The 22231-nt window shown below is 42.0% G+C and overlaps 2 protein-coding genes across 22 annotated transcripts; one reads left to right on the forward strand and one right to left on the reverse strand.

The window, feature by feature from the left end:
* The first annotated feature begins 274 nt into the window (after positions 1–274).
* Positions 275–5206, forward strand: LOC125550832 (uncharacterized). Of its 9 annotated transcripts, none has more exons than XR_015600407.1 (8): positions 275–807; positions 878–982; positions 1144–1205; positions 2090–2156; positions 2653–2838; positions 3036–3241; positions 4131–4176; positions 4992–5206. XR_015600407.1 is itself a non-coding variant. In XM_087517845.1 (5 exons), the coding sequence occupies exons 1-5, from the start codon at positions 313–315 to the stop codon at positions 2665–2667; spliced, it is 744 nt and encodes a 247-aa protein (XP_087373971.1). In that variant the 5' UTR covers positions 275–312; the 3' UTR covers positions 2668–5206. The 9 variants fall into 9 exon arrangements, 1 of the variants encoding a protein (XP_087373971.1); XR_015600408.1 differs by having other exon boundaries at positions 4131–4172; XR_015600405.1 differs by having other exon boundaries at positions 3036–4176.
* Positions 5207–10287: 5081 nt separating this feature from the next.
* LOC125550833 (uncharacterized) lies at positions 10288–16209 on the reverse strand. Of its 13 annotated transcripts, XM_048713936.2 has the most exons (8): positions 15874–16205; positions 15678–15758; positions 15076–15164; positions 14203–14551; positions 13435–13549; positions 12219–12368; positions 11510–11623; positions 10288–10659 (listed from the first exon to the last, which is right to left on the reverse strand). In XM_048713936.2, the coding sequence occupies exons 4-8, from the start codon at positions 14211–14213 to the stop codon at positions 10633–10635; spliced, it is 417 nt and encodes a 138-aa protein (XP_048569893.1). In that variant the 5' UTR covers positions 14214–14551; positions 15076–15164; positions 15678–15758; positions 15874–16205; the 3' UTR covers positions 10288–10632. The 13 variants fall into 13 exon arrangements, 7 of the variants coding, with proteins under 7 accessions (XP_048569893.1, XP_048569894.1, XP_048569891.1 ...); XM_048713937.2 differs by having other exon boundaries at positions 14203–14539; positions 15678–16208; XM_048713934.2 differs by having other exon boundaries at positions 15076–15758; positions 15874–16206.
* Positions 16210–22231: the final 6022 nt, after the last annotated feature.

Raw genomic sequence — 22231 nt, forward strand, 5'->3', positions numbered from 1 at the left:
AAACATTATAATATTTAAAATTGCGTTATTCTAAAATCTCAAGAAGCCACTAACATGGTAAGTACCAAAAATTGAGCCATTTGAAGTCACGTGATCGGATTTTTTGCCACCTCATGTAGCTTTATTTTTCTTATTATTTGTTTTCTAGCAACCAGGCAGGCAAAACAGGCTCGCTCCATCTGTATGATGCAGCTTGCTTCAAATTGAATCTCCATCACCCCTTATTATATGGAGCTAACCCAACATTAACACAGACAACCATCAGCTTGGTACGGGCATCCAAAACAATAAGGTGCACTTGCTGGGCGACCAATGAGCGATGCCACCTGTCTAGGAACGATATTGAGGAGGAAAAAAAAGGCAGCGATTAAGGAAGAAAGAAAGGGCGATGCCTGTTGCCTTTCCCACGAAGGCTTAACCCACACACGCAATCCTCTCTGTCGTTTCTTCCCTGCCGATTTGCCGCCGCCTCCGCCTCCGCCAAATCCACATCGCCGACGTGCCCCGTTGCCGGAACGAGACAGGGGGGGTGGGAGCCGAACGAGGGCAGCGCGGCTTTCCGTGGCCGCGATGGGCGGAGGGCGAGGGCGAGATGGGAGGCGGGACGAGGGCGGCATGGCGTTCCGTGGCCGCGGTGGCCGGTGGGAGAGGGAGAGAGGGGAGGCCGGACGAGGGAAGCGTGGTGTTTCGTGGCCAGAGTTCGCCAGGAGAGGGTCCAGGCTGCTCTGCGAGGTTCTTCTCCGGCGACGACGCGACAGAGTTTCGCTATCAACAAGCTCCTCTCACACCCATCTTCTTCTCCCCTTGGTTCGGTTCGATTCAATTTGGATGCTGCGTTGCTATTACTCGCACAAGTCTGATTTGTTTTCTCACGCAGGTCGTCAACGCCTGTAGCTGGCTGCGACCAAGCATGGGCCGGCTACCTCTAGATGGGCACGGGCTGCTCCACGCACGGACGGCAAGCACGGCGACCATGGCCAAGGTGCTATGGCCCCTCTTTTCTTCCGCATTCCCCTCTCCCTCTCCCCCTGCTCGATTCCGCAGATTTGGTTGACTAACTGTTCATGGTACGAACTGCAACCTATATGTGCATCTCCGAACTAATACATGTCTGACATTCACATATTTGAAAATCTCCTATAGGAGGAGGGCATGATGTGGGATTTGAGGGAGCGTATGAAGAGCAAAATGATGAAATCCATCAGGCAAGAATTGGTTTGTTGTCATCTTTTTCTTCTAAATTTTTTCTGATGCTTAAACTTGGACCTTGTTCATGCATTTACTTTTCAATATGAGGGCTTCCAAGGATGAAGAGGTGGATAAGTTAGTTGCTTTAGTTACTACATACTGTATTTGATAGCCTGTTCCAGCTTGCTTCACAGCCAAGCCCTACACATAGAAAAGCTATCGTCATATGATTTTCTTCACATGCATGTTTGTAAAGTTTACCAACATTAGGTAGGAGATTGTTTTCTTTTTTCCTATTTAGGGCCCACATTTTTTTTCCGGCAGCTAGCCCTTGAATTCTTAGTTACGACTTATACGACCCTGTCTCTGTAGTAACCACATCCTGGCCGCTGCAGCCGCTGATTTTTTGGTAATGCAATTTTTGGTCGACTCTTACAGGCCTAGGAAAGGCCGAAACTAGGAGTTCATCATGGTTTAATGAATATATACATATTGAATTCATTTCTGTTATTTCATTCCTGTGTAGTAGTGGAGTTTTCTTGATTAGTATAAAAAGATATAGACACTGTTTATTGTCCATGTGGGTCATAGCGCTGTAAGATTTTTCCGTTTTTCATCTAATAATAGTTACTAGATTTATATTCTAGACGACGACATGTGCTTAACTGCCTGTGAATGGAAATGGACTGTGGAGTTCATTGGTGCATCTCGATTACCTCTACAGCATACTTAGCTGTTCATTAATGAGATCTTCAAATGTTCACTTGATGCATTCTGAATATCTGATTGAGTAGTTCATTTTTTGTGAGAAGATTGAGTAGTTCACTGGCTGAACCCTTGCACTCATTGATAGAAAAGTTCAGTCTGTGAAATGTGTCTGACAAAAAATGCACTCTGACAGGTCTCTGCTATGTAAGCTGGAAGCTGGCATCTTAATGTTTGTTATCCCCATCCTTCTTGGACACCTGGTAAACTAGATACCTGAGATTTAGCACCGTACCTCAAGCATACCAAGACTGGATGGTGGATGCAAAGATTCACCTATATATCTCTTGCATTTGCTTCCTGAACTTATGGAGTATGCTTTAATGGACAATGGTGCAAAATTGGGCTTCTGAAGAGTGTGGATGGCACTCTTCACCATGATCGCCGCAGGGAAATTCAAGCAGTATTATTTAATTGGGCCTCTTAGGAGTGTGGATAGTTCAAAATCCGTTGTTCTCTTCATAATTTAAGCTTATAAAAGTGCATTCTTTGTCATGTTATTCCTTATTATTATTATTATTATTATTATTATTATTATTATTATTATTATTATTATTATTATTATTCAACTAACAAAAGTTTCAGACTTTGAGTTCTTCTTAGTTTTCAGATTGTTCTCTCTTACATTTTTTTTGACGAATTGTTCTCTCTTACATTATCTAATGCATGTCTTTTTTATTACCTTCAATCTCGATAAAGGAAACTCATGGGTGAATCGTCAGTACATCAGGATTTAGATTGCTGACCCAACCTTCTCCTCTCGGATCCATGCTCTTGGATACATGAGTACTGATGTTTGGACCACCTATTAAAGATTTAGGTGATGTGTTAAGGTATGCTTTGTCCACACACCAGAAAACTGGGGATGTCACCGAAAATCTCAAGGTTAGTAGTATCAGCACCTTGGATTCAGTTGAATGATTCGAGCTTTCAAGCTGGTAGCAGAGATCTAAATTTTCTTAGAAAAGTAGAAAACAACTATATGTTTTCTCATGTTTAGGTATTCTGCTTTGCTAATTTTCGAGTTGCCTGGTTTTTGCTGGTCTAGAATCCTAATAGTTTTAACCCTTTGCTAATTGTAGAATTATATGTTAAGAAGCAGAGTTATGCGAGCACCATTGGTTTGTGCAAGCGTTGCCGCCTCAACCGGCCGGTCCAAGCTCCAACCCACCAGCAAGACGTTATGATTTCGTTTGACTCCTGCACCAAGAGGCCGGATGAAACCCACCACCAACACAACGCTGTTTCACCTGTCGAGCCCATTTTTAATTGCCGCAGATCTGACCAGGTACCATGATTTCTCTCCTCTATAAGCATCACCTCTTTCAAACTTACCAAATCCGCATATTTAGTTCCACAGATCTAATTCATACTGCACACTTTTGAAGTATCCTATACAGTGTGTATGTAAATGAGGCTAGAGGTATATATCCTACCGTGAACTAAGAATCTATGGTAAAAATACACGCTCATGGTACTGCAGGTTCTTGTAGTCTACTTGAAATGTTTGTCATAATCTGATTTCGTTTCGAATGTTTATGTGTTGCTTTTCTCCAATTCCTCAACTGGTATTGTGCGATTAGTTCAAGAGTCATCTCATGAACATAATAGCAGCACCAGTAAGATGTGCTTGAGAGGTTCTTACAACCCCTGTACACCAGCTACTTTTTTATTTTTATTGGGTAATGGACAAAACTTTGGCCAGATGATGTTTGTAACCAGTTAATTTGTTGGGTACTTTACATGGCATTTTTCTATTAATATATGTTCTTGTTGCAATTTCTGAAACCAAGCTCAAATAATCTTAAATGAGTGCAAGTTGGGAAAATATGAAGGAGAACCTGGGTACCAGCGCACCCTATATGCAAAAAAAATAGTAATTCAAAAAAAGTTTAAAAAATTCCGAATATTTTTTGGTATCAAACATGATCAAATATTGTAGTCATACAAAAAGATTGGTCAGAGAATGACTTCCGTTGTAGCAAAAAAAAAACGCTATATATAAGTACTATACACGCTATATTATCGTCATAAACTTGTCTTTTTTGCCCTGAAGTTAATATAAATCATTTTTTGTCCAAACTGTTTATATGAGTACAATACCTGATCATGTTTGATTCCAAAAAAAGATTTGGAATTTTCTGATTTTTTAATTACTATTTTTTTGGCACATATAGGGTGCGCGGGTACCCGAGAGCACCAAGTTCCCGTCCGTGCAAGTTGGTACTACTTTGTAGTTAGACTTTCCATTCCAGCCACCTTATAGTCTTATTCTTTATTGTCATTGTCATGCTGCAGTAAGACACATAGAATAAAAGGTTCAGTCATCACGACTGATAGTACATTCAGTTGTTGAGGATCTCGCATGTTGTCCCATTAAAAGGTTCAGTCATCACGACTTTCTTCAAACGATATACCTGTATATGTTGTCTTAAATGAACTACTAGGTTAGCTATGAATTGGCTTTCCAGTTGGTCATGTACATATGGCTAGGCGGATTAGCATGTGATTTCTGCTTTAGATAGGAGCTGTTTTGTTGCCACAGAAGCTACACAGTGAAATATACATTTTACTCATATTGGATGCTATTTGTAGTACTTCAAGCAAGTTGTCAGTTTGTAGTTTGCTGGAAATGATTTCATCTTTCACAAAAGGACATAAAGTACAAAAATCTTACTAGCATTTATGTTCTGGTTCATATCCACATACTAACTCATCACTACATAGAGTACAAAAGTAAGCAGGTTTATCTTGCTTTCGGTAAATGAAAGCTAGCCTTACCGTGAACCGTTTCACCTTTGGAGGACGCAAACATACATGATTTCACGTTTTGTACAAGGCACATTTATATCCATTTGCACTACTAAAGTTCCTGGTGACATACATACATCTTGCTGTTTTGGAAACTGCTTCTTCTTGGGAATAATGTTGGATCTTTCCTGAGATGGTTTGTTGTATTAATGCCTTGAAATCATTAGGCCAGTAATAAGGTTGCATTTCATTACACTCAGGTTACATTCTAATTTGTGCTATTACAGGTTCAGAAGGTCGGTGAAACCTGAAGGATCTAGGGATCAACACCTCTTGGTGCAAACAACCTTTCACTTATGATATTTGTTTTCTGTTGAAACTGCAAATTTTCATTCCAGGGCTAAATGCCTAAATGTTGATATATGCATGCTTGTAAATTTACATCATGAATTATATTTATGCTGCTACTTTTCTCCCATAATTTGTATCTCTTTCGTCCAAAGCGTGATAATGTGCACTGCATTTGTACTGCTCTATCTTATTGTTATGTTTGCATCTGACATTGCTTTCATAGTCTATATTTTGGCTCTGATTTGAAGCATATCATTGCTTGCATGCACCTGTACGACATATATCGCCTAAAACTAATCGGAAGGGGCAAATTCTCACCTGGCACCGCCCATCTACCTCTCAAGAGGCCCGCAATGGAGGGCCCCAACCACTAGTGTAGCTTTAGACCGGGAGCTCCTGTGAGCATCAAATTGAGGAGCTTTCGCTGAAGGCAGGCGAAAAATGGGCCTGCCCATTCTTCCTGCAAGTTGTCTTTCTTTTTTCGGTTGTTTTTTGTATTGAAACTTTAAAAAAATATGATTCTTAAAATGTGAACAATTTTAGAGTGAACAAAATTTGGAAAAGTTACCAATTTTTTTGAAAATAAGACATTTTTTGTAATCACGAACAAGCTTCTAATTCCCAAAATATGTGATTGTTTTTTAAAAAGTGATTTTTTTAAAACGTGAACACTTTTCACAATATGAACATTTTTAAAAAATTGTAAACAAAGTTGAAAAAAAGCGAACAAAATTTTAAAAAACATGAACTTCTTTGAAATTTTGAATTGTTTTGAGTTGTGAACATATTTTTTTAAATGAATTTTTGCAAAACATGTGCAGTTTATGAAAATATGAAAAAGAAAATAAAAACTATGAATATTTTTTAAAATTGTGAACAAAATTTTGAAACTAGAATATTTTTCAATTGCAAACAATATTTAAAAAATAAAAAGAAGAATAAAAATGAAATAAAAAGGAAACACAAAATAGAAAAAAATAAGAGAAAAACAATGGAAAAAAAAGAAATAGAAGCAACTCATTAAGTGCGCCGGCCCAAGGGGGCAAGGCCCATAGCGTGGCCAAGCCCCATGAAAGAAAGAAAAGTTTTTCTGTCACTTATAGGTGGATTGCGGGTTGATTATACAAAATGTCTTGGGTTTTCCGTAAAATAGCATAACAGACGGGCAGAAGTGGTTCCTATTTTATTAGTAGGGATAGATATAGAGGTATAAATATAAATTAATTCCTAATATGCACAAGAGGGATGTCGCGTCAACAAGTAGAGTTTGGTGCTTTGTGGCGATCGAATTCAAAAAATAGTGAAACGAGCTACCCGTGTTTAATCAGTGTACGACATATGGTCATGAACTCATATGACGCTCGGTTAATTAGTGTACAGCACATGGTCATGATCACATTTAAAAAAAACTCACGAACATTTTTAAACTTTTGCATGACTGGACTCAACATGGGCTCATGATTCCCATCGCAAAGTACAAATGGCATATCCTAGCAGCCGGATCCCCTGTCACGGCACCCGAGGCGGAGGTGGTGGCGGGCCCCAGCGGCGGCACGCAGCGCCTCGTCGCCGTCGATCGTGAGCAAGCATTAAAGAAAGTGGTACCTACGTACATGGTCGCTACCTTGGCGAGCAAGAACCCCCGTGTGTCAACGATTCCACCGTCGGTACTGCACTCTGATTCAGAGTCGAGTCGACATGTCGTTTAATTTATATCCCTATGCCTGACTGCCTGTGCTTCTGTGATGATAGTACACAAACTTGTACTAGCAGTAATCTTTATGCCAACTTGGTTAAAAAACTCAAATGGTTCCCCGCATCTCACTTGTCGCAGATATGGATGTATCTAGATGTATTTTAATTCGTATTTTAGTTCTAAATATATTTATTTCTTTGACAAGTAATTTGGAACGAAGGGAGTACTAATCACCAAAGCATCGCATTCCTGGCATGCAAGGCTGCTGTGGTGAGCTCATTATGATCTGTGGCGAGGACGGGGCGTCGACCCGTTGGTTGTGCAGCTGAGGTTACTGCCAGCCCATCCGAGTTCGAGCCCGGACACGGGCGCATGGTGCTCACGGAGTTTCTCCTATAAAGAAAAGCCAATGAGGGTTAGCTCTTGGGTTGGTCTTATTTTTTTTTATTATAAACTATGGCAAGAACAGAGCATGGTCGCATTGCTTTCATTCAGAATTATTTGTCGCGAAAAATGAATAAAAGTAAATGCATATAAAACTAAAATACGTTTAGATACATCTATTCCTTTGACGAGTAATTTCGGATGGAGTGAATACTACGTAGTACGTTGCTGTCTGCAGATAATTTTTTCACGGGTGAACTGATGGGTCATGGACTACTGATGGTCGAGCAAGTGCTGGCACGGTCCGTCGTGACAGGCTTTTTTCATGCAGGAATGTCTTGATATCGGAACTTTGTGCTTGCATGAAAGGGTTATAGGCCGCTATCCAAAGAATAGAGATTTCCATACATCTGGAGGTGGATTCTTTTGCAACAGTTAACATGATCAACGATAAGAATATGGACAGATCAAACTTTGCTTCCTTGGTGGGAGAGATCAAGCATATGAGGAGTCTTCGCAGAACTTGTGTTTCCCATGTTACCCGTAGCCAAAATACTGTTAGTAATATTTTGGCTAAGTATGCTAGAACCGAAGATAGGACTGTCCTTTGGTTGAACTCTGGTTTTTCAGAGGTAGTTGATCTTTGTTTATTTTTTTTCCTTTTTTCTTTTCTTTTCTCTTTTTTCTTTTTTTCTTTTTTTGTCCCTCCCTCTCCCTCGCGTTGTCCTCTTGAGGGCGACCAACCTCCCCGTCCGTCTCCTCCCCTTCTCGATTCCTCTCCTCGCCGCCGTCGGGGACGGGCGCCGGGTCCCTCGCGCAACCGCCGATGAGGGTGGCGGCGAGGCCCTCGGCCGCGACGTCGCTCGGGCTCGGGCCTAGGGTTTGAGGCGGCGGCCTCTGCTGGTGAGGGCGGCGTCGTCCTGGTGGCGGGCGGCGCTCGCCGGAGTTGAGGGCCGCGTCTACTCGGCCGCGCGGGCGGCGAGTTGGCGGTGGATGCGGGCGCTGCGTGGAGGGATCCCCTGCTGCTCTCCTTTGCCAGATCTGAAGACGGCTCCCCCGTGCTACTGCTTCCTTCTCATCAGTCCGGTCGGATCCGGTGGCGGACTGCGCGGATGTGGGGTTGGGAGCTCTGGATCGGAGTAATTTCTTGGCCGGCTGCGGCGGCCACGACGCCGGCGGCGCTCCAGGCGTTGTTTCCTTCTTGAAGGCGGCTTCGAGATCTAGCTCCTCCCCCTCGTCCTCCCCCTGCACCCGGGTGAAAACCCACAACTTTGGTCGGGCGGCGGCGGTGCCCGGCTCCGTCACCTTCTTGAAGGCGCCGCTTTGGGTCCGCGGGGAGGTGGGACAGCTGCAGCACGTTTTTGTCGTTCCTGATGGCGGCGGTTCTCTCTTTAGTGGTGTCGCTTCGGCATGGCGGTCGGCTGGTCCGGCTCTCGTGGTGATTGTGGTGCCCAACTCTTCGCCGTGTCTTCCTGGGGTGCTCCGGTCCCGTTCAGAGAGGCTGGCGGTGGAGCGGCTTCATCTTGCACGGAGTTTTGGTGGAGATGTCAAGTCATGCCTGACCGACGGGTGCTACACTTTGTCATGCCTGGTCGGCAGGTGCTACGCACGACAGATTTTCCAAAGACTTTAAGCTGTGTCGGCTGGTGGTACCTGACAGCATGGTGCCGAGGTGTATCAGTGGCGACCGCGACGTGCTCAGCTGTTTGCGCGCGGGAAGAAGGTGTCGTTGGGCGCCGTGGTGGCGTCGACGATAGCTGGACTGGGCAAGGTTGATGCATCAGTACAGTTCTGAAGATGAAGCGGTGACAGTTGGCGACGGCGGTCTCTGAGTGCACGCCGGACCAGTAAGACTCATACCCGGCAGGCGTCCTGGATGGAACCTCAGGTCTTAGATACTAGGTTTGGCTGCGATATCTGTTTGGTATTAGGCCCAGGCTATCCGCGCCTTCATCAACTGGATAGAGTTGCTTAGACGGCGGCTTTAATTTTACTGTTGTATTATTTTGTAAGATCTTATAAGAATAATTAATAAAATGACCGTATGCATTGCCCAAGTACAGAGGTCGGGGTCATTCTCCATTTTAAAAAAACCAGGAAAAAGAAAAGATTGTACGCAGGACATTGTCGTAGATGGTCGGCCCCGCCGGGCACGAGCACGCAACTCGGCTCCGCATTAGTACGGAGGACTCTGCACCCACCACCCACCTGCTTTGCTACCGCATAGTCTATCCATCATCTAATTTTCCTTTCTTTAGATTTTTCTCGGTTTGTGCAGCTACCAGCGCTAGCAACAACTCATCTACTACCTCTACTAGTAGGCTGCCCGTGCGTTGCCACGGGCTTTGTAAAATTTGTACTGGTTGCATATCGAATTTAATATGGACAGAAAAGATAGCCAATAACACAAAAAATGATTTTAAATCCCCTTCACTTGCAATGTATTTCGATAAAAAATCGACCGTATAATAGAAAGACCTATCATATCTGATTCACAAAATAAAGAAGGGGCTACAAAAACATTGAACTCTTTATTGTGCTCTGCATTACAAATGATAATAACACTTGAATGCCTTTATTATTTATGCTTAAGATACCATCTCACAAAAGCAAGTGTATTGTTATTATCCATTAATTGAAGACAAACACATGGAGTATTTTGTTCCCTTTAAACAAATGTTCGAACAAGTTACAACCAGAAACTCAATTCCATAAAAAAAGAACTTGATTGCAATATGCAAAAGCCTATATTCTAGAACATGCAATTCACCATTTACGTACTAATGCAACAAAACACATCTTCTAGAACATGTTACCTATCTTGGGAGAGGTAAATACATCAATCTTTGATAACATTTATTGTTAAAAAAATTGTGTATACATTTATTCTGATTTTTATAATATTGTGATAAATCCATTGATGATTTTCTTCTAGTTTGTTTGAGCGGTGTAACGCCTGATTTGGTGTATCGGTTCAAAAGTAACTCACATAAGACTCAAAAGGAAATGTGTGTTGTAGTGTGAACTCTGACATAAACCGACCGAAGGGAAAGCCTAATTCGGTATACACTAAGACTTTAAGCTCAAATATAAGTGTGAATCATAGGCAGCATCAATTGTGAACAACAAGGCTAAAATTTGCACGGAGAATATGTTGTCGCAAGTTTAAAACATATGTTTTTTCCCGTTTTAGCACAAAACTTGGAAAATACACAGTCGGATTGAGGAGAACACAAGTCTATAAGGTTAGTCCTATCAATTGTTCATTATTCTATTAGCAACTAAAATAGAGAGATAGATAGATATATAGAGAAACAATACCTAATCAGATCCCCCAAACATCATGAGGCAATATAAAATGTCTGGAAAAATATAGTTCTCTGAAATATTGCAAGGGAGCCCCAAGACATTGACATTCTAAATTGCTTAGAGCTTAAATGCTTAATACAATCATGCTTCTCCATTTTGAGCCAATCCACCTAACGTGGACTACTTCATTAATACATGCAATCATTCCAGATAGCCTGCAAAACAAGAGGTAGAAGTCAGTAAATATTGTACAAATAAATTTTTTAGTTGAATTGAAAGGCTCAAATTAAAAATCAACAAATATATGCAGGGTTATTTCATACTGCTAGTTTATTGAGCACCATTAACCTCCTTGTCGGCATATAATGTATAATCCAAAATCATATTACCAATTTTGGGGCAACTTTATACTACTTGCGAATATAAAGAATATGATTAACTAACAAATATTGGATTGTAACAGATGTGAAAAAAAAATACTTCTATACTTCAAGGAATCATATGGTGTGAGTATCGTCTGAAAGCTTTTAGGATAAATAAGGATAGAGGGCTGTTTTGTTCAAGGAAACAGAATGACTCTCCTTACACCAAGTCTAAGTTCATCATCATTCATCATTGTTACATGTATAAAACGGGGAAATACACAATGAATAAGAGGAATAAGGATAGAGAGCTGTTAACTTCATCGCACTGTTCATTTGCTTATACTGAAGAAATCTATTTATATTGACAAATGAATTCCCTCCATTTGTCAAAAAGATGCCTATTTGGTTGATCTGGAAGGCAAAGGAGAATTTGTAAACATGTATATGGTACCTTGCTAGAAGGAAAAAGATAACTGATATACTTGTCTCAAAATCAGAATGGATGATAGAATTACATAGAGCGGTTTGCCCATTTCAAAGATTCTCAGTGTTGTAAGGAACTGTGTCAACGAATTCCCACAGAAAATATAGCGTCTGATTCCAGGAAATGATTTATTTCTGTTACTCACAAACAACATGTACAACATTGAGAAGCTCCTCGTGAATCAAGCTTACAACACTGAGCATTAGAAAATCATACTCTCTTCTTGTTAGCCGGTGGTGAGAAAACATGTGCTGCAATTAGTATTGAAATGTTCTTCTTGATAGGTTCATGAAGAATGCCGGCAATGAGAATCTCATCCAGTATATAGGCCTGAAAATTTCACCATTGGTACTCATGAGAATTAGTCAGTACTAAAAAGAATGGTGTAGCTCTCGCAAGAAATTTCATATAACTCCACTGCTGGTTCTTCGGTGTCCATGGGCCTTTGTTTTCTGATTACACATATAAATATAATGCATATAGTTCAGCCGGTAGTAAGTCTGTAGTTCCCCATCAAAATAATATATAATGCATGTGAAAACTTACATATATAGAAAAGATAACCCGCAACAATTGGAAAATAATTGAAATCCGCTTCACTTGCAATGTAATTTGACGATGTACATACAAAACGGGCAATGATCCAAATAATTATCTGTTACAAACTAAATTCTACTTGCTACACTTGAGATATTCCCGTACAACACCGGGAATGTTGTCTTTAGCTTCGTTCGCACGCTACTTCAACAAGTACAATAAAATTTTCATTTTCAGCTCATAACCAACCAGCACAAGCAATGTATATAGTTAGCATGAAGATTTCACGTGAAAGATTTAAGTATGTGCAACAAAGAATACTCAGCGTTCATTGTATGTAGAATATGGTTATATATTCTGACCATATATATACAATGCAGTGTCTCACTTTATCCGGATGCCCCTCGATGACTCTCCTCCCATGATGCGGGTTCCTCGACTCCTTTCTCTGCTGGCTCCCGCAACAACTTGTTGGGTTGCCTCCACCATGTGTGAATAGAGCATGAACTTTGTAATCTCCCAACATTTTAACACCCGACTAAAAAATTGAATGAAGTAAAAAATAATACTTTTCAACAATATATCCTTAATAGATGGATTTAACTATACAAATTGGCGAGTAAACAACCGTTTTACAAAAACAAAATAGTGAATTAATCTTTATGCCTCCACATAAAAAACATTTTACAGTCCATTTTCTAGACACCTTCACAGATGTAAACCTCTAGAAGTTTTCAGTTATTACTCCTTAATATCAACAAATTGTAGAGATAATTTTTTGTATCAAATTAAAACAAAACATCACATATAATCCTTGCTATCAACCTATGAACCTGCCTAAGCATGTAAGTTAGTAAATTTTTCCATTGGTGATGTGTCTCCAAAGCAATATGTGATATATTTATTTTTATTTGGATGGATTAGGCATGCTCTTCTCCTTTTTTATTTCAGCTCCCACACTTGAGAAGTTGCAGTCCTATCCAAAGATTGAGATAAAAAAACCTGAGAACCCAAAATAGCATGCAGATGCAGACACTCAAAATTGCATGAATCCTAAAAGATTGAAGAATGGGGATTTTAAAAATAAAGTTATTTAATTAAAGTGCCCCCTTAGTTGAACTTCTTATATTTTATTATTCTAAACACATTGACTTATGGTGACTTGCATTGTACAAATTTACTACAACACATGGACAAATATTGTACTACCAAACATCTCCTAATTATCATAGGTTTATGTATGCATCTCCTAACTATCAAAGGTTCCAATCAGCATCTGCGGACCCCATACATGAGTCAGCGCGTTGCAATGCCGATTTGGCACTTGAAAGACATGGTCTTACTACTTTTTAGTTCTTTAAACAATTCTTCGAAGGACAACTCCATCCTCCATCATGTAATTCTTTAACCAGAACCAAAAGATTAGAATTTAGAAACTAATCATTTGCTGTGAGAGAACAGTGTTTGTATGCGTAAAATATTATGTACGCCAATGACATTACCACATGGATTTAGGTACACTGCAGTGAAATTAAATCGTAAGATATATATGAAAATAAAACGGGCATCACATCATATGCATGCCTCTGCCACATAGTGCATACCTTTCTCATGACTTTGGCTTGTAAGATGGTAGCAACAACTTCACTTGTTGTCTTCAAGCGTTGAGAAACATCAAATAGTTGCTGCGGTTTTCTCTGTTTCCTAAAGAAATGCTTGCTGAAAAAATTGCCAAAAGTTTACAAATAAAATATAACATAAGAGCATGTTCTTAACGACAAATGATATTACCAGAAAATGAAATCTAGCTGACAACAGGAACTGTATTCTGACTAATATAGTTTCGAACCCTGGTTTTTAACTAAGGTAAGTGAGATGTTTTAACAAAAAAATTACAGTTTACTCGGCTCTTGGTGCTAGTTCTTCTTGAGAAAACTTCAAAGCTTCATGTATTTTTCCCACACGAATCAACTCTATCAGATTTTGTGCTTCCAGATGGAAGTATTATAGAGAATTTTCAAAATTTGAGTCAAGATAAGATGTCAATACCAAATGAAGGCTTCAAATTGTACATATGGTTGTGTCCAAACGCCCAAACCTCTGTGAAAAATGCACAATAAAAACCTACACCCACTTTACAGTAGTTATACAATACTTCACTCAACAGTATACAAACAATATCTTATTCAAACCATGCTGTACAAACCGTATCACCTCCAGGCTCCCGCTAAAAGGAGCAAATACAATTTTTTGAGTTAAGCAAAGATATAATTTCTCATACGCATATATACCTTAATTTCATGTAGAAAAACAACTTCTAACAAAAAAAGCATTATCTAAAGATAAGCCACATTTTTCATACGCATATATACCTTAGTTTCATGTAGAAATACTACTTCTGACCAAAAAAAGCATTGTCCACTATGCTATGGGGTATTTTTCAGATGAGAAACCGGCCGGTAAACATAATGGAGAACCCGGAAGGTCCATTAGCACATATATGACTAATGACAAGAAAGTTAGCCACAATTGTCATATCATTGCTCCTGCTCCAAACTTTTCTGACAGCCCAACAACGAGGTACAAACTGAAATTAGGATCGTGGGGTTAAGATCGTTGATCTTCTCGATAGCCTTCCGAGCATTTCCCTGACTTGCCCACTTGCTTCACCTCCATCCGGTTGGTGATGGTCCACCAGGTAAATGTGAACTGCACACAAAGCTGCATGAATCACACTTCAGTGAGAGTCCAGTGGCTAAATCTCATGTACTATTCCAGGAGTATTGCAGGAGTAAGACCAGCCAGATTTAAACATTTTATTTTAAATAGCTTGCTATAGCATTTAGAAGATGTCCGCCTCTAAGAGCCTTAGCGCGTTATTAAAACTTTGGGCGTGTGTCTATTACAAAATATTCTTGGAAATGTACAGTCACAGTTAATGAGAGGTTGTAAACTATGGAAGTACATTAGGTACCAAACAGTCTATCCACAAGTGACTCCACTAATAGTCCAATAAGACATTTGCACCCAAGAGCATCCAAATGGCAAAGTAGTCCTTGAATTGACTAATAGTAAGATTGTTATTTTAAATAGTAGTAGTATTATAGAAATTAAGATAGACGAGCAAATCTGCATGGATGATATGAAAATTTTCTATCTTAAAAAAAACAATTCAACGGGCACTACGATATTGCAAAGTTACTCTTATCTAGCTGTACAAATGAGTAAATCAAGATATTAATTACCTCATCCATGCTGTCATTGCATAGTTCATCCGGCAACTATTAGTCAAGATCAGCATCCAGAACATCACCCTTCTTGATCTCTTGTAGATCTACGCCACAAAAACATTATATCAAACTGCAGAAACATATAGCTAATGAAACGTACATCGGACATCGACCGTCCGGCAATTCTTATACCGACGAACGACATGCAACGGCGGTGCGCCACCGAGATCCCTTCCAAAAGGGTCTCCAGCGAGATTCCCTTGTTCACCCGCCACGATATAGGCACGAGGCGAAAAGGCGGCGGCAGCATGCGTACAAGCTGCGTGATAAACTGCTCCTAATCGATGTGTGCGTTATGGCTATGCATCTTCCAGCTAGGAAGCTGCTGCTAGCTGGGCAGGCCCCTTTCTCTTAGTAAGGATGTGTAGGGAGAAGCAAAACGGGACGATGGCTTAGCAGTCGCTGTGTGTTCCTGGAGGGGGCCCCTGGAGCAGATGGCAGATGGCCGGCAGGGGCACCCTAGCGGCCACCATGAAACACGCGACGAGGACGAAAAACCCACTAAAACCAGGATCAAGCGCAAAATAAATGGACGCCCAAATTAGGATTGAGAGGACCTGGACGTGGGCGAGGCAGGCCGTCATCGGAGGGGCACGCAGCCCATGGCGGCAAGCTCCATGACGCGGCCATGGCGGCACCTGCAGAGAGGAACGACGCGCAGCTCAGAGGAGAGAGATAGGTAGCGGGAAAAAGGAGTAGGGGGAGACGGAGGCATGGCGGCGGGGTCCTCTCTGGTGCGCAGGCGAAGTGGACCTGTGGCGCGGCGGCGGGGGAAGGGGTCGTTGGCGCGCAGGGCAGCGGCCGCGGTGGGAAGTGGGGGCGGCGGCCGCGGCTAGATCTGGGCGCGACGGCCACGGCTGGAGCTGGGGCGGCGGCCGCGGCGGGAGGTGGCGGGGGCGGCCGCGACGGGCGGTGGCGCACCGCGAGACGGGTTAGCGTTTGAGGGAGGAAGATGGGGGAGGGGATCGGCGGCGGCTGCGAGGGCGAGGGCAACGGCGAGGGGATCTCGTGTGGCGTCGCTCGAGGGCACCTGGAGGCTTCGCTCGCCCGCTCGCTAGTTCGCACGTTGCCAGTCCAAGACGGTTTTTTTTTCGCTGGTTTTCTTTCGACGGTTTATTTTCGTCCGTTTCTTTGGCGTGGAGGGGAGTACCTGGAGGCATCGCTCCCTCGTAACATGGTTGGTTCGATTTTTTTGGTTTTCCGCGGTTGGGAGGGAGGTGGAAAGTAGTACCAAAGAAGTACCAAAATAGACCGGGTTAGGTGGGACGAAAATAAAACCCGGAACGCGACCTACCAATTGAGACATTAGGAGTAGATATAAAAGCACGAGAGGGTGGAGAACCAAATCATCCTATCCATCAAAACCTGCAATCCGATAGTCTACATCCCTCCAGCCTACTAAACATGTTTTATGCTTTAATTACCCACCATGCCATTGGGTTAATCTACTGCCATTATAATCACACAATCCCCACCGCACGGTTCGTAAGTCTTTCCTCTCAGCCTGCCGCGATCGATCCCAAAAAATCGCCCGCTCGCCTACGCACGTCCCCAGTCAACCAACCCCCGCACGCACGCTCCTCCACTCCCCCGCCGGACCAATAGCCCACCACCGCCCGCTCCGCTTGGCCTCCGCCGCCGCCGCCGCGCAACTCGGCCTTAGTCGCCGCTGATCCTCTGCCCGCTGTTCCACTCTGCCGCCGTCCGCCGATGGCCTTCTCCCAAAGGCACTGACGGCCGAGGATTCTTTGGGAGGGGCGGCAGCCGGCAGCCGGCAGCCGGCAGGGGACGCGGAACGACCCGGAAGACATCCGCCCTCACGCGCTCATCATCTTGCTAGCCTACCCGATGGCTGCCGGTGAGCGTCTTCGCGACGGCCGCGGCGAGAGCTGCGTCGACGTGACGATCCAGTGGTAAAATTGTTCTATTTTCTGAGCTCTTGAACATTTGCCTGCACAAAAAAATCTATAATACTTGCCTTCTCAGTCCAGTGGTAGTTGTATACATCATTTATTCAATCCTAAACTTTTGAATGGGCAACGTGGATTAGATGCGAAAACGGCTAATTCACATGTTTGTCGTCTCCATGTTAAACATTGAAGAAATGTGGGTTCTATCTTTTCAGATTAACAAGGCGAGAATAGCTATATTGCTTCTCTGTTCTTTCTTTTTTTCTCACGCAACAGAAAAACTGAATGTATTTCTTTTGTACTTTATGTTTCTTAATCACCTACTTACTCACCTAGCTTTCCTGGATTCAAGAGTATGACTATTGGTTGTTGTACACTGAAGGTTGAAACAATTTACTGTTTGCCACCAAGGAAGCTGCGGGTCTGATGTAAGCAAGCAAGTTTGTTCTTATCTGTTCTTACAAAAGAATGTGATGTGACAGAATAAAGTATAGTCAATGCAATGTACTCATATGTACAACTGTATAAATTATTCTGCTTTTACATGATGAGCCATTCTTCTAAGAAACTACACCTATAAGCATACGTCTTTGTACAGTTTTAGTCTGGTGTTGACAACAAGCCAGGTAACGGGGACATGTAGCACATGGATTTTATCTGGTGTTGACAACAAGCCAGGTAATTTTAGTACGATTTCTGTAGGAATGAAAAGACAGCCATTTCTATTTTTCTGTTTTTACAGCACATAATATTACATTCGTGGATGAACCAATCTAGGGAAATCCGATTGCGTCTTTGGTTCCTTTATACTTTTGCTTAGATTTTCAGTAGTTCAGAAAGCAAGTAGTATGATGGTCAACACTGCCTCTTTGACGGAATGTCAGCATGTATTGCCTTATACCGGTTTGTTCCTGAATTATAGCATTAGGTGTCATCTCTTATAGGTCCTCACAAACTCTCTCAGAAAGGCAAGGTCTTCATTTTTCTTTGGTGTTCCCCAGTGTGGCTATAGTGCAGCACAAATCCAACATGGAGAAGTATGTTTTTCTTCACATACCTTGTGGGGTAAAAATGGATTGTCTTCCTATCAAATGTTGGTTCTTGCCGTCCTTGGGGTTCTGATTTCAAATATTTCCCCCCTTCCGTTCCAGCTGTTCAAGTGACATATATCATGCTCGTGCGAGGCTACATGGTCACATGATGGAAGCAATTTATAGCCAGTAAAATTTGCTCTTGTTGTTTCAAAATTACACTTATTCATACTGAATATAGAGTGTTGTGATTGTGGTGTTGAATTTGCAAAGGTGCAAAAACAAGAACAAGAAGTCCTATGGCTAATGCTTGCACTCACATTTTTCTCACTGGTTTTCACTCCATACTTGGGTATGTTTTGCTTATGGATAGTGGATCGATCCAATTAAAGACTTGATGATAAATTCTACCATTGTTTGCTTGATTAGTATTTTCTTAGTACAGAGCAAAAGAATGTTGTTTTTTGGTCACCTACAATAAAATTTCTTTCTTTAACCAACATATCATTTATTATTCTTCTCTATGAAACACGAAAAATGCAAAGATTTGCTGAAATTTCAGCTTTGCAAAACCCATGATCCAATCTATTGCTGCCCTTGTCCTTCCAAATAGATAAACACAAGGGATTGAGATGGCTGCTGCAGATGCTTCTTGTCAACATTAGATGATGATTTTGTAAGCGGCTATTTTGAAAAATATTTTCTCAGACTACACAGTAGTCTTGTTTTTGAACTGGCTCAGGTATGTATTTCATATGTGCGCTGGACGCATGAAGTTGCAAGTTTCTTCTTCTTACAAAGGGAAATATCAAGCATTCTTACCAAAGCCTTTGAAAAATAGTCTTGTATGGAACTAAACAAAGATTCATGCTACACCAGTTACTGTGTTCTTTTAGTTGGGTTCATATAGCTTTAAAAAAAATAATTTATTTAAATATGTCACACATTTTTTCATGTAAGTATAATTCAATGCACATTATGTAGCTGATGCCACTGATAGATTATTTAGAATGGATATTTTATTTTGAAATGTTGATTTTCAGTTGTTTAGTTTTTTCTTAGAAGACATAAAAGGCATCTAGACTGTAAATTTAGGATCCCATAGTTATTTTTCTATGGAAGAAGACGAGGAAATTCATGTATTATCATTTTGAATTCTATATGTGATTTATCAATTTAAGTCAAATGCAATTAATTATAAACATATGTGAATTTCTTGAGCTTCCAACTTGTTCCTTTTGATTATTATTAGTTGAAACTTAACACTTATAATGTTGTCTAGAGCTTCAACATTCTCTCGGGAGAGACACAGGGATTGTTAAATTTTCAACATGAAAGAACTTCATTACACTGTCAAAGTTTACTTTATCAAAATAAGGGTAGTTTAATTTGTCTGAATCCTCTCTTTGCAAGATGAAAGATTTAGCTTCTCTCTATCTTTATGTTTCACTCGAAATGGAAGCTGTGAAAAGACTCCACCAAAATGCATTTTGATTGTCACTTTTAACAAATCAAAAAATCTTGGTGCATACAAATTCAGGAGATCTCCAAGCTCAGAAGCTTGCACCAGCTCGGAAGAACTACAGTAGAAAATTCAGTGCAGCTATAACGTGTTGAGATATTGACAGAGCCACAATCATCTAGGGTGAAGCGGATCCTTCTGCGGGGGCAGAGCCACAATTGTCGCGGCGGGGCAGCGACGCTGTTAGCTCGCGTCGGCGACCTGCTCGCCCAACTCCTCTATGGCATCTTTCCGTGACGTTACAAGATGGGGCGACCTAGCTCCATGCAGCATTGGTGCTGGCCGCACCAGCTTTCTGCGGCGCCCCCCTTCGACTGTATTGTCTCCCTTCAGCAGCTCCTATAGAGTAGAAACGGAAACGGACAGTCCCAAGACATAGCCAACAATTTACCTATAATTATTGAGAGGGGTTATCTACAAAACATACTCAAGTGGATGGTCAGAACCACACATGTGATATGCCACCATTCGTTGCCGATCTACATAGCAAGTTTGCATATTTTCACTAATTATGGATTTTCTGAATAAGTCGCTCAAGAAAAAAATGTGTAGGTATATGATTGGTAATTATAAATGTTCCCATCTACTTGAATCGATCAGCTATGTTGTTCCATGAATAATTTGAATTTTAAAGTATTCACAGTGTTCGAGTAAGTACATATATTAATCGGGACGTGCATTGCACGTGCAAGCTTACTAGTGAAAAGAAAGGAAAAAAGGAAACGGAGAAGGACTAGCGGCCGGACGCAGCCTGCGTTTGGCACCAACTTTCCAAATGTGTCAACTGGTTCCACCATTCCTAGTGCAATCTGATTCATGTTACTTAGTGGATTCTCAAACTCCATGACGTTATTTCATCTTATGGTCTTGACTAACTGGTGTGCTAATGCATTTGATTGTTTAGTTACACTTGTACTCCCTCTGTTCCGAATTACTTGTCGCAGGTATGGATGTATCTAGATGTATTTTAGCTCTAGATATATCCATTTCTATGACGAGTAATTCGAAAAGGGAGTAGTACCTTTATGCCAACTCGGGTGAGGCTGCAGCAGTCGACCAACCTACGCATCTACATCAAGCCACGCACGTGGATATATACTACTCTCCCTGTTTTGAAAATATTTGAAATTTTAGGTTTGTTCGAAGTCAAACATCTTTGAATTTTTCCAAGTTTATAGATAAATATATCAACATCTACAATATCAACAATATGTAGTAGTTCTATGATGAATCTAATGAGACTAGTTCTATGTTGTAGATGTTGGTATACTTTTCAATAAACTTGGTCAAAGTTAAGTGTTTGACTGAAGGCAAATCTAAAAATCCATGAAGAATGATATGTATGTAGACACTATTTGCGAGCGGCGTGCAAAATTCATAAAGACACTATTTACGAGCAGCATGCAAAATTCATGAAGACCGGTGTCGATATGCCGAATTCGTTAGACCGTTTTTTGGGCTGAGAATGATACGGATGTAGGCCATTATCATGATGATGATGTGTTGCTAGTAGACCTAGCCATGGGCAGTCCGGCCTGGTCAGCCCGACCCGACCTTGTCCAGGGGTTGGGCTCGGGCCTAGATTTCAAGCCCGATGGCCGAGCTCGGGCCTATCGTATTTGCACGTTAACAAAGAGGCCCGGCCCAAGGCCCGGCGGGCTTTTAGCATGATGGGCCGGGCTCGGGTCTGATTTTTAGGTCCGATGGCCGGGTCGGGCTTGGTCCTAGGTTTTTGCATCGGGCTTTGGTAGGCCCGGCCCGGCAGATGGCCAGGTATAGCTGCTAGAGTTGCGCTTGTTTAATTTTTACATTATTACCACTACTATGCTGCCAGCACCTGGCGCACCGGCCGGACTGGCTCGATCGACCAGGTGGAGTTGGTGGTGTCCGGGCGTCGGCCATTGGCAGCCGCGAGGCGCTGCAGCCACCAGTCCCCACATGATCTTCCGTCGCCTCCGCTGGACTACATGATGAGCGGCGGGGCCCGGCCGCCGATGCTCGCGGGATATCCGGGCTCAGGTATCCGTACGTCGCAGTTGACCGGCCTGTGCGCTGCCGCCTACATGCGCCGTCACATGCCTCCAGTGTATTTCTCCAAGAAAGATGCCCGATCACATGATACTACTGAATCTATAGCGGCAGGGTGGAGCATCGAACGTACAATTATTTTACGTTCTGCCCATGTGCGACCGGAGCGTGCATGCATGGCCGTGCATGGAAACATGGAAGAGGTCGTCCTAACAACCTCGTTCTAACCGCATTGCAGGCATTGCTAACAGCCTCATTGTTGCCGCATTGCAGGCACGGATCATGCACCACAAACGCGACTGTTCTGCAGATTATCCATTGTGCATCTCGAATACGTGATCTTGAGTTTCTGGATGAAAAACGTAAATTGGAATTGCTCAAAGTTTGTTTGGACTTGATCTTCATATGAAAACCCACTAGCTCACCTTCGATGGTTGGATGTGGCGACGGTGGCACTTATGTGTTGTCTCCTTTCTGGAGGCGTTGCCATTTGAGAACGTCCTCGCAGTCCTTGTGTTGTCAAAAGATAATTAGTGTTGCTGATCGTTGTCGTATCGCTTCGAGGTATTTTCTTTTTCCTCCATCTAAGCATAGTTATGGTCCGGTAGACGTGTGATTGT

This window comes from Triticum urartu, chromosome 4A (assembly GCF_056163025.1).
Source record: "Triticum urartu cultivar PI428250 chromosome 4A, HENAU_Tu73, whole genome shotgun sequence".
NCBI classification, from domain to species: Eukaryota; Viridiplantae; Streptophyta; class Magnoliopsida; order Poales; family Poaceae; genus Triticum; species Triticum urartu.

Bases quoted from the DNA above. Each gene is read 5' to 3' on its own strand.
- LOC125550832 (XM_087517845.1), top strand. From the start codon at position 313: ATGAGCGATGCCACCTGTCTAGGAACGATATTGAGGAGGAAAAAAAAG. The intron at 983-1,143 runs GTGCTATGGCCC...AATCTCCTATAG, and splicing joins GCACGGCGACCATGGCCAAG to GAGGAGGGCATGATGTGGGA. The intron at 1,206-2,089 runs GCAAGAATTGGT...GCACTCTGACAG, and splicing joins AAAATGATGAAATCCATCAG to GTCTCTGCTATGTAAGCTGG.
- LOC125550833 (XM_087517847.1), bottom strand. The intron at 11,624-12,218 runs GTGAGACACTGC...TGAAATTTTCAG, and splicing joins TCGAGGGGCATCCGGATAAA to GCCTATATACTGGATGAGAT. The intron at 10,660-11,509 runs GTATGATTTTCT...CTTGTTTTGCAG, and splicing joins CACCGGCTAACAAGAAGAGA to GCTATCTGGAATGATTGCAT.